Consider the following 12,737-nt stretch of genomic DNA (forward strand, 5'->3'; position numbering starts at 1 on the left):
GCTCGATGGGCCGAAATGGCCTCTATCTGCACTGTGGGGTTTCTGTGATTCTGTGATTTCTGTGATGGTTCATTAGCAAGGAGCAAAAGGAACCAATTAAGGATTCATCTGGTTCCTCTGCAAATATTTGTCAAGATATCGGAACTCAGCTTTCTGGCAAGTTCTTTAGGGGAGTGGGACTAAGTGGATTGCTCTGCAAAAGAGCCGGCGCAGACTCGATGGGCTGAATGGCCACCTTCTGCACTGTAATATTCCATGATTCCATTTTGAGATATGCCAAGGCACTAACTGCAAGCTTGTTCTTTTCTGTTACTCTTTTCTTCTCCCCATGACTCTCCTCCTGTCTCTATTCCTCTCTCTGCCTGTTAACCCTCTACCTACATTGCTGTTTCTTTCCCATTACGCTCTACCTATGTCTCAGTTACGTTTTGATAATCCGTCCCCGAGAGCGAGATCAAGTGCCATCTTCAACAGTGAATAATTTGAAAGAAGATTCTTTTTTTGAGCAGCTTCGACTATAAAAGTGTGTAACACTCAATGGCAGAGACCTTTGTGTGGGACAAGGCTAGTTTAGCGAGCGTATCACATCTGCTGTATATAATCAGCAATCCAGCACCTGTCACAATAGAAAACTGACTTTGTAAGCAAGTATTTTTATAACTTACATCTAGTTTCATCAAGGTCAGAAGATCCTTCTTGGCGGCTTCTAAGATCATGTGGTACTGTTTGTGATTGGTGATCACGCCTGTCCGTTCCTCACCCTCAATGTAGCGATAAACAACAGAAGGCTGCTCCATCATAGTAACACTCTTCTTTACAGAAGACTATTAAAACAGATGAATTGGTGTTAGACATAGTCATGTTCTTCAGTTTGCTACTATTTTTTAATATAAATATTGCCTCCAGTACTAACAGCATTCCTTTTCCAACCAGACGATCACACACAGAGTACCAGAACTGCTCATCACACCATATACATTTAGCAGCAGCAGAGCTTCCATTCTGGGAGAAGGTTGAAGAAGGGCAATGTCTATCTCGTTGCCTTTAACCTAAGTCGCATGCCTTGGTTCAAATGTTCAAGCAGGTACAGTTTCCAACTTGCTCAGTGTCAAAAGGAAACCAAGAGAAAGTCAGTCTGGCGGAATCGAGTTGTGTACGTTTAAGTTGAAGTGAACAACTTGCCTATGTCAGCTGTGGCTCAGTGGGTAGCACTCTTGCCTCGGAGTCAGATGGTTGTGGGTTCAAGTCCCACTCGAGAGACTTGAGCACCAAAATCTAGGCTGACACTCCAGTGCAGTACTGAGGAAGTGCTGCACTGTCGGAGGTAGTGTCTTTCGGATGCAACATTAAACGAAGCCCGTCTGCTCTCTCGGGTGGACGTAAAAGATCCCATGGCACTATTTCGAAGACGAACAGGGGAGTTATCCCCGGTGTCCTAGCCAATATTTATCCCTCAATCAACATCACTAAAAAAGATTATCTGGTCATTATCACATTGCTGTTTGTGTGCAAATTGGTTGCCGTGTTTCCTACATTAAGACAGTAGCTACACGTCATTGGCTGTAAAGCGCTTTCGGACGTCTGGTGGTTGTGAAAACCGCTATATAAATGCAAGTCTTTCTTGACATGTTTACAGACATGTGGTCTCACACACTAGCTGTTAATGCTCATGTGTGTTGTATAAGGGACTTTGAGACGTTTCAGCATGATAAGCAACCATATAAATGCAAGTATGTTTACATATATATGGTTCCTTATCATGCTGAAATGTCTCAAAGCCCCTTATAGAATTACTTTTGAAGTGGAGGAGCTGTCATTATGTAAGCAAGTACGAGACATCTACAGGATTCTTTATGATTTAGAACATATTGGCCCGGATTTTGCGGTTGTAATGAGGGTGAAACTGTCAGTGTTCACCGTCATTACCCTGTGAAACGGACAGCAACTTCTAGCATTTGCACATATGCAGTTAAACACGAAAATCCACAAGTGATTCCCTGCTCCCCCCCCCCCCCCAGGGTGCACTGTTGAAGACCCTGCAGATGGCAATCAGCATAGAATCGTGAATTAGCCTGAACTTCTCCTATGCCAGAAAAAGTTAAGCCTTGTTCAATGAGGTGTAACTGGGTTTTTAAACAGTGTACTAAGTCATAATTACTGCTAAACAACTTCTCTGGCCCTGAAACACCAATTTTATATTTGTGGAATATCAAATTTTTCCATTATGATAAAAATTAAAAAACTTTTAATACAATAAAAAACACTTTAAAAAAAAAAAAAAAAAGTTTGTTTATGATATTTCAGCTTCTACCTTAATGCCATGTGTAGGTCCCAATCTTTATTTCGCTCTCTGTAAAATGATTGAAAAGTGAAGGATAATCAGTGCTTTTTATTTCCTGGTTTGCTGTCTGAGAGAATTCTTCCATGTGATTGGTGCTGAGCCTGCTTGATGACATCACTGTTGCTGGACGCTGGAGATCCCCTAGACTTGGCGTCAGAATCAAACTAACTCCAGGGAAGGTGAAATCAACACCAGAGATTGCTAGATGTTTGTGGGCAGCTTTCTTCAAGGTCAGCTGCGAGCGCGGTCACTCGATCACTTTGCCGCTGACCGCAACATCTGGGCCAATCTAATTTTTTTAATTTGGTATCGGTGCCTAACTAAACATGTGTTTGTTGCAGGCTTCCTTACCCGGTTTTAATTCCACTTAGCTCACAGTTTGCTGATCTCAAGACCTAGATACTGTACTAAAATAGATATTTACCTTGGGGATAGACATGACAGGGCTGGAACAACGTTCCTCTGTTGACAGACTGACCCTTGCCCTTTCATATGCCATATTCATGTCAGATTTACTATTGGACAGTCCTCCTGCAACAATAAAAGAGTTAATTACCTCACAGCAAGAGAACAGATTATTAATCCAAAACAACAACAGAAAACGCTAGAAAAACTCAGCAGGCCAGGCAACATCCGTGGAGAGAGAAGCAGAGTCAACGTTTCGGGTCAAAACTCTTCTACAGAACTGAGAAAAAAAGGCAGGGAATGAAACAGATTAAAAGGCAGTTTGGGGGCTGGGAAATGGGGGAGGGGATGAAAGGAGAGACATTAAGAGATATTCAAGGCATCCGCAGTATTTTGCCATCAGATTATTAATCCAATTATACGAAGATATACAGATTTCCAATTTGTAACAAATATCCCCAGCACCACTATACCTACACAGATTGCCTTTAAAGACAAATGCAGCCAATCTGTTGATTTATGGGTGTGGATTGGGAAGGCATGAATCTGCAAATTCTGACCAGTGACCGCTGGTTGGTGGGTGCGAGTACGAGAGAACACACATGCCAGACACTAGCTGACGACATGATCAAGCTCCGCTCCTATGGTCTGCCAGTAACGGTCTAGGCTCACATATGAAGAACAACTACTTGGACAAAGCGTCAGTGGCTGCTGGCGTGCCTGTAATTGTAACCCAGCAACGGTCAGTGCCTTCAGGAAGGGGATGGTGAGCATTGGAAGGGGTAATATTACACAATATAACAGAGGATGGGCAGTGAATCACAGACGTGTACGTGTCCCTCTGGGTTTTGAGGGTTCAATATGAACAGTGACTAACCAGCCTGCTTGACATGAATCAACTGAGCGGCCTGCGGGTGGCGCTGTCCAGGGAGAGTATAAATACTCGGGCACGGGCCCAGCTTGCGCAGGACATTCTTAACAGGAACTAGTGAAGGACACAACTAGACCTCCATGTTGTAAAACAGTTGATTAAAGCTTTGTTTAACGCTTAGACCAAGTGCCCAGTAGTTTTCTTATGTCACTGCTAAAGATATCAAGTGTGCTACAACATTAGTTACTAAAATGAAGCTGTCTGACAGTCTGTCTATTCTGGCAGTCAGTGTATGGCATCTGCGTCTTCAGGGAACCAAGAAAATAACTGGAAGAAAGACTCTACACACATCTCATTTCAAAAGATCCAGGTAATTTAAGCTGCTGTGATGTTAAGCTGCCCTCTAGAAGTAAAGGGAATTAAAGGTTACGGGGAGCGGGCAGGAATTTGGACATGAGTCTTGGTTCGGATCGGTCATGGCCCTGTGGGTAGCGGAGCGGGCCCAGGGGCCGTGTAGCCTGATCCTGCTCCTATTTCGTGTGTCTAATTCTGTTAGATTCAGGAGATGGTTCTGTGATAGTGGATTGGCGGTTAGGATCAGATCAGATCAGCCATGATCTTATTGAATGGCGGAGCAGACTCGAGGGGCCGATTGGCCTACTCCTGCTCCTATTTCTTATGTTCTTATGTTCTTATGTTGGCTGCACCTGCCATAACTATAGGACTATGTGTTTTGATCCTCAGATGACTATCAGCATTTTTGCACCTGAGCTAAATATTACGCAGGAGTAGGTTCTGACCTGCCTGAGTGTGCAGAGAGGCTCCTGTGGTACATACAGGAAGAAAGGATTTGGCAGATCACCCCACAGATAGAGTAGACCTTTTGCACCACACTTGTGCCTGGTGACATGATGCTTTCCCTGTGGCACGGTTTTAACATTCTGGCAGTGGCATGCCTTCGACACTTCCTAGACCAACACATCAGCATTTCCGTGAATTAACGGAATTGTTTGATCTCTATCTCACTAGGGTCACTGGATAGCAGTCAGGAGAGGAAACCGGGCCAATGTTTACCCTCCTGATGCCAACTGAAGTACTCCCACCACTGTCCAACTGAGATCACCGAACTCAGCCACACCCAGGAATGAAATTTGAAACCTTCCTGGTTGGTGCGGCTCAGTGCTACACAAAGTGTCGCATCCACCCACCGAGTCATCGGACAGCTTAATTATTTTCAAACCATTTTGAAGGAGATGCACTTGCATGATAGCGGTGTCCTGACAAAGGTGAAAGGTCACTGCCAGCTCCATGTCCCTAACTACATACGAGACAGCCCCACACTGCAGGCACGAGGAAGGAAGGTATTCTACAGCGCTGCCTGTTTCTTTGCAAATCATGCTGTATACACTGGTCACTGACCTGGGATATCCAAAGGTGCAGAAGCTGAGCGACATCTCCTGGTAGAACTATCCCCCATGACATTCTTGGAGTCTGAAATAAGGAATGAAACATTCTATTAGAACTAGATCTTAAAAGCTCATTTCACTTCCCAAAACCAACTCCAGAACCTTTCAGCCATTACCACACAACAGACATAACCAAATAAACCAATAAACATGATTCCTGAGGTGACTAGTTGGCAGTAATGCTGCCCCTGCACCTCTGGCACCTAGCTTCAAATCCAGCACAGATAGCATCAACCTCATCCTTTCTGAAATGAGGTTGGGGCCTTCTCACCTATTCCCTAGTAGGCAGGATCACCCTAATTAACAACCTCAGAGTGGCAACAATGATAGCTGGTGTGGGAAGTAGAAATGTTCAAACTAGTGTAGTAGGGGGTGTTCTTCTGCAGTTGGTAGTAAGGTGCATTGTAGGGTGGAACTAGCTATAGTATACCTGAACTGGATAGTGCTCAATACTAACACTGGGTACCAAAAGTGGAAAGAGTATTCATCCTTCATGGGCACAGAATTTACAAAAAATTTTAAAAGCCACTTGAAATTGATGAATTATTGCAATCGTATTCATACAAAGTAATATCATTGTTAAACTGGATTAGACACCCACCTTTAACAGGGATTCGAGTGACTGAATTCCACCATTATCACTGACTGTGCTACAAGAAATGAAAATAAGTCTTTCTGGACATGGAGTAAAACACAAGTACTTCTGAGGAACAACATAATCCAACCAAGTCACAGATAGCACTGAAACTCAACAAACCAAGGCACAACACTCACAATGGGTTACATACAGAAACCAGCTTCTACACCACTGTACCAGAATAATCACAACTACCAGAAGACGTAATATACCTAGACCACACCAGACACTACAGACCATCACAGGCAAGCGACACCCAAGAGCTTCCAAACTAAAGATTTAAATTAAAAATAGGTTGACGTGGACAAATTTATCAACAGAAGCAAAATAAAAAATACCCTAAAGAAAACCAAAAGTAGTACAAGTCCGTTCCCTTACTCCATTCAACAAGCGCAAAGGACCAAGACCGAGAATGCCCTCCTGCCCCAGCTCAACAGGCCTGAATTCTCATACATTAAATTAACATTAGTTTTCAGCTCTCCTCTCCCAGTCTCCATTCCCCACTCCTCATAGCTTTTGGGGTGACAGAAGGAACCAATTACCACAGGTAGCAGTGGATTAGACTATCCACGTACACCACTAAAAGTGCCGGGATAGAGTCAACAACAACTTGTAGTTATATAACGCAGCTAAACCTCATCATCCCTCCCCGGTACGGTTACATCTTGCGTACTATGTTATTGTGTATCCTCAGCTTTAAAAATGGCCAGGAACAAATATTAAATGCATATTAAAAAGGAATTTAAAATAAAGGCCACTCATTTATACTTTTCACAAAATAAGGGATGGTCACGGAATTCAATCCCTAAACCACCTGTAAAGATGCCAGAATGCCATGTAATAAAACCTGAATTTGACTTATTCAGGTCAGTGTAATTCAGTGGTTCTGATGTTCTATCATACATGGCACAACACCCCTGTTGCTATTAACCAGAGTATCTTCTGATTCACTGAGCAACAGTACAGGTGATCTGCCAGTATAATTGTTTTTTTTTTTGTTTTTTTTTTAAAAACACAACCACATGTACATTTGACACACTTTTTTATCCACAAACCCGACAGGTACTGCAGCACACCTGTTTTAACAGCCACAGTTAAGAGAATTCACAAGAACAGAGCTCAGCACTAACAACTATACACCAGGTGTAGAGTATGTTAATACGTACACACACATCACATACAGATCGCCCTAGCTTATTAATTAGACTTAGTCCTTTCCAAGTGGCAAACTCGCACTAATGTGATCATCTTTCACCCAGGACATGAGAACACTGGTGAATGGTACATTCTGGCCATTAACTGCAGTGACACTTACCGCCCACAAGAAATGACTGACCACAGAATAAATCGGACCCAGAGTCTCCTCATGCAAGACTGGACTAGGGCATGGTTTTCCCATCTCATAATTCAGGTGCCACTTAAATCACCTGAACCAGCCTCTAACTCACTCCCAAGTATAGTCATTCTGTATATAAACTATTGCAACCCCTCGATTAGATTCCAGCCTCTAACTCACTCCCAAGTATAGTCATTCTGTATATAAACTATTGCAACCCCTCGATTAGATTCCAGCCTGTAACTCACTCCCAAGTATAGTCATTCTGTATATGAACCATTGCAAAGGCTTTAAACTACTAAAGATGGGGGAGGGATCTACAAGAAATGAAACCAGCCTAAATATAAACAAAACAGGAAAGGAGAGCATAGGAAATAGCAAAGTAAGGGAGGACATTGATGGTCAGGGAATAAATAGAGTTATAGAACGGGGGTTTAAAAAGATGGTTAAAAATAAAGTGAGCGGAACTGCTATTAAAAATGAGTTAATCTGTCTGTACAACAATGCACACAGTGTCTGTAATAAAACAGGGGAGCTGGAGGCAATCATGTGTTGCAAGAAACCAGACATAGTAGGGATTACTGAGACATGGCTACAGAAAAATCAAGACTGGGAATTAGACTTTGCAGGGTATAACATATTTAGAAAAGATAGAGGGGGAAAAAGGGGAGGTGGAGTAGCTGTACTTATTAGGGATAACATAATGGTAGTAGAAAAAAGTGACGCTATCAGCAAAACAGAAACAGAATCCATGTGGATACAGATGAAAGATAATAAAGGATCAATCACACTAATAGGACTAGTCTACAGACCACCTAATAGTGGAAGGGAGGTGGAGGAAAAAATATCCAAACCACTTGGAAGAAACACGGAGAGTAGCAAAGGCACAGGTAGGGGACTTCAATGTCCATCACCAAGAGTGGCTTGGTAGCACCACTACTGACCGAGCTGGCCGAGTCCTGAAGGACACAGCTGCCAGACTGGACCTGCGACAGGTGGTGAGAGAACCAACATGAGGGAAAAACCTACTTGACCTCGTCCTCACCAATCTACCTGTCGCAGATGCATCTGTCCATGACAGCATTGGTAGCAGTGACCACCGCCGTCGTTGTGCAGAACAAATCCCGTCTTCACACTGAGAACACCCGCCATCGTGTTGTGTGGCACTACCACCGTGCTAAATGGTGCTATATTCAGAATAGATCAGCTGCTCAAAACTGGGCATCCATGAGGCACTGTGGGCCATCAGCAGCAGCAGAATTGTATTCCACCACAATCTGTAACCTCACAACCTGTCATATCCCTCACTCTACCATTACCATCAAGCATGACAAAGACCAGGATAATAAATTAGAGAAAAGCTGCTTTTGAGGGGCTGAGAATAGAACTTGGGAAAATAAAATGGACAACAATATTGGCAAACAGTGACGCAGAACAGCAATGGGAAACATTTAAAATGGTGTTCAATAGAGTCCAGGAAAAATATATTCTGCTAAAAAACATGAACAAGCTAAACACTAATGAGACACCGTGGATGAATAAAGCCATAAGGGAAAAATTGAGGGTATGGAAAGAGGTGTACACTAAGTATATGGACAACAGGGGAGAGCATGATAAAGGGAGAATATGAAGAGATTAGGAGAGAAGTCAAAAAACCAATTAGGAAGGCAAAGAGGAACTATGAAATTAAATTATCAAGGAACATAAAAAATAGTAAAATATTTTACAGGCACGTCAATAAAAAAAGGAAGGTCAGGATGGGAATAGGGCCACTAAGAGATGGACAGAATAATACCACAGGCAGCAATAGAGAGATGGCAGCAATATTAAATAATTACTTTGCTTCAGTATTTACCAGGGAGATACAACAGGTGGAGATGACATCAGATGATGAGATTAGTAATGAGATAACTGCAATTAAAATTAAATGAGGAGATATATTAAAAAAACTAATGAAACTCAAAGAGGACAAAAGTCCTGGTCTGGACAGATTACATCTACGCATTTTAAAAGAATCTAGGGAAGAGATAACAGAGGCATTACTACACATATTTAGTAATTCGTTAGAAAAAGGTGCAGTGCCAGAGGACTGGCGGAGAGCTAACATTCTATCTCCCTTCTTAAATATAGGTATTATATGTCCAGGGAACTATAGACCAATCAGCTTAACATCGGTGGTAGGAAAAATAATAGAATCCCTACTAAAGGAGAAAATGGAAGAACATCTCAAAACTAAACATAATAATAATAAATAGTCAGCATGGATTTCAAAGGGGAAAGTCTTCCTTGACTAACCTAATTTAATTTTCTGAAGAGGTAAGAGAGTAGACAAGGGTAATGCAGTAGATGTAATTTATCTAGATTTTCAAAAGGCCTTCGATAAGGTACCACATTATAGACTAATGAACAAGGTCAGAGAATGTGGAGTCAGGGGACAAGTAGCAGAATGGATAGCTAGCTGGCTTCAAGACAGACAGCAGAGAGGAGGGGTAAAGGGTAGCTATTCAGTGGCAGAAGGTGGGTAGTGGTGTTCCACAAGGATCAGTGCTGGGACCACTTGTTCACAATTTACATTAACGATTTAGATTTTGGAATCAAAAACGCAATTTCTAAATTTGCAGACTACACAAAATTGGGGGGGAAAGTCAATACTGAGGAGGACTGCAACAAATTACAAGACGACATTAATAAACTTGCAGAATGGGTACATAATTGGCAAATGAAATTCAACACAGGTAAATGTGAGGTATTACATTTTGGCAAGAAAAATAGGGAGGTCACTTATTACTTGGAAAATAAGAATCTAAATGGGGTCGAGGAGCAAAGGGATCTCGGAGTACAAATACACAAATCAGTAAAAGTTGCGACACAGGTTAACAAGGCCATAAAAAAAGCAAACCAAGCACTAGGGTTTAGAAGCATAGAAACATAGAAGATAGGAGCAGGAGTAGGCCATTCAATGAGATCATGGCTGATCATCCAAATTCAGTACCCTGTCCCTGCCTTCTCCCCATATCCCTTGATCCCTTTAGCCTTAAGAAATATATCCAACTCTTTCTTGAATATACTTAATGAACTGGCCTCCACTGCCCATTGCGGCAGAGAATTCCACAGGTTCACCTCTCTCTGGGTGAAGAAATTCCTCCTCATTTCAGTCCTAAATGGCTTACCCCTTATCCTTAGACTATGACCCCTGGTTCTGGACTCCCCGGCCATCAGAAACATCCTTCCTGCATCTAGTCTGTCCAGGCCTGACAGAATTTTATAGGTTTCGATGAGATCCCCTCTCAATCTTCTAAACTCCAGTGAGTACAAGCCCAATCGACACAATCTCTCCTCATACGTCATTCCTGCCATCCCAGGTATCAGCCTGGTGAATCTTCGCTGCACTCCTTCCATGGCAAGAACGTCCTTCCTCAGGTAAGGCGACCAAAACTGCGCACAATACTCAAGGTGTGGTCTCACCAAAGCCCTGTACAACTGCAGCAAGACATCCTTGTTCTTGTACTCGAACCCTCTTGCTACGAAGGCCAACATACCATTTACCTTCTTAACCGCCTGCTGCACCTGCATGCTTACCTTCAGCGACTGGTGTACAAGAACACCCAGGTCTCTCTGCACTTCCCCTTCTCCCAATCTATTGCCATTCAAATAATAATCTGCCTTCCTGTTTTTGCCACCAAAGTGGATAACCTCACATTTATCCACATTATAGTGCATTTGCCATGTTTCTGCCCAATCACCCAACCTGTCCAAATCGTGCTGGAGTTTCACGACATCCTCCTCACAGCATACCCTCCCACCCAGCGTTGTGTCATCTGCAAATTTGGAGATATTACATCCAATTCCCTCGTCCAGATCATTAATATATATTGTGAACAGCTGGGGTCCTAGGACCGATCCTTGCGGTACCCCACTAGTCACTGCCTGCCACTCGGAAAATGACCTGTTTATTCCAACTCTTTGCTTTCTGTCCGCCAACCAGTTCTCTATCCAAGTCAATACCTTGCCCCCAATCCCATGTGCCTTAATTTTGCACGCTAATCTCTTATGCGGGACCTTATCGAAAGCCTTCTGAAAGTCCAAATACACCACATCCACTGGTTCTCCCCTATCTATTTTACCAGTTACATCCTCAAAAAATTCCAGTAGATTAGTCAAGCATGATTTACCTTTTGTAAATCCATGTTGACTTTGTCTGATCCAGTCACTGCTTTCCAAGTGCTCTATTACATCTTTTATAATGGACTCTAGCATTTTCCCCACTACCGATGTCAAGCTTACCGGTCTATAATTCCCCGCCTATTCTCTACCACCTTTTTTGAATAGTGGGGTAACATTAGCTACCCGCCAATCCATGGGTACCGTTCCAGAGTCTATCGAGTTCTGGAAGATGACCAGCAATGCATCTACTATTTCTAGGGCCACTTCCTTAAGCACCCTGGGATGTAGATTATCAGGCCCTGGGGGTTTATCGGCCTTCAGTCCCATCAATTTTCCTAACACCATTTCCCTACAAATACTGATTTCTTTCAGTTCCACCCTTTCATCAGACCCTATGTTCCACGGCATCTCTGGGAGGTTATTTGTGTCCTCCTTTGTGAAGGCAGAACCAAAATATGTATTTAGTTGGTCTGCCATTTCTTTGTTCCCCATTATAAATTCCCCCGATTCTGACTGCAAGGGACCTACGCTTGACTTCACCAATCTTTTTCTCTTCACATATCTATAAAAGCTTTTACAGTCAGTTTTTATGTTCCCTGCAAGCTTACTCTCATATTCTATTTTCCCTTTCTTAATTAATCCCTTTGTCCTCCTTTGTTGAATCCTAAACTGCTCCCAATCCTCAGGATTATTGCTTTTTCTGGCCAATTTATATGCCCTCTCCTTGGACCTTATGCTATCCCTAATTTCCCTTGTTAGCCACGGTTGGGTCACCTTTTTTGTTTTATTTTTATGCCAAACTGGGGTGAACAAATTCTGTAGTTCATCCATTTGGTCTTTGAATGTTTGCCATTGCCTATCCACCGTCAACCTTTTGAGTGACATTCCCCAATCAATCCTACCCAACTCGCTCCTCAGACCATCGTAGTTTCCTTTATTTAAATTGAGGACCCTAGTCTCTGAGTCAACTACTTCATTCTCCATCTTAATGAAGAACTCGATCATATTATGATCGCTCCGACCCAAGGGGCCTCGTACAACAAGATTGCTAATTAATCCTTTCTCGTTACATAATACCCAGTCTAAGATGGCCTGATCTCTGGTTGGTTCCTCGACATATTGGTCCAGGAAACCATCCCGTAAACACTCCAGGAATTCCTCCTCCACAGTATTGTTACTCATTTGGTTGGCCCAATCTATATGTAGATTAAAGTCACCCATGATGACTGCTGTGCCCTTATTGCACGCTTCTTTAATTTCTCTTTTAATGCCATCCCCAACCTCCGCCTTACTGTTTGGCGGTCTATAAACCACTCCCACTAACGTTTTTTTCCCCTTAGTATTTCTCAATTCTACCCATACAGATTCCACCTCATCAGAGCTAATATCCTTCATTACAATTGTGTTAATCCCTTCTTTAACCAGTAATGCTACCCCACCTCCCTTTCCTTTTTGCCTATCTTTCCTGAATATCGAATACCCATGGATGTTGAGTTCCCAGTCCTGGCCTTCCTTGA

At 42.7% G+C, this 12,737-nt stretch overlaps 1 protein-coding gene across 1 annotated transcript in view; it reads right to left on the reverse strand.

Annotated features, from left to right (window-relative positions):
* pnpla7b (patatin-like phospholipase domain containing 7b) overlaps positions 1 to 12,737 on the reverse strand; it is a 320,770-nt gene that overhangs the window by 204,375 nt on the left and 103,658 nt on the right. Inside the window, exons 13-15 of the mRNA XM_085965146.1 lie at positions 5,037 to 5,108; positions 2,766 to 2,872; positions 666 to 824 (exon numbers count right to left, since the gene is read on the reverse strand). Of these exons, the coding sequence (XP_085821272.1) occupies positions 666 to 824; positions 2,766 to 2,872; positions 5,037 to 5,108 (338 nt within the window). The remainder of the gene's footprint in view (positions 1 to 665; positions 825 to 2,765; positions 2,873 to 5,036; positions 5,109 to 12,737) is intronic.

This window comes from Somniosus microcephalus, chromosome 23 (genome assembly GCF_052327205.1).
Source record: "Somniosus microcephalus isolate GS21.2 chromosome 23, FLI_Smic_1.0, whole genome shotgun sequence".
In the NCBI taxonomy this organism is placed as follows: Eukaryota; Metazoa; Chordata; class Chondrichthyes; order Squaliformes; family Somniosidae; genus Somniosus; species Somniosus microcephalus.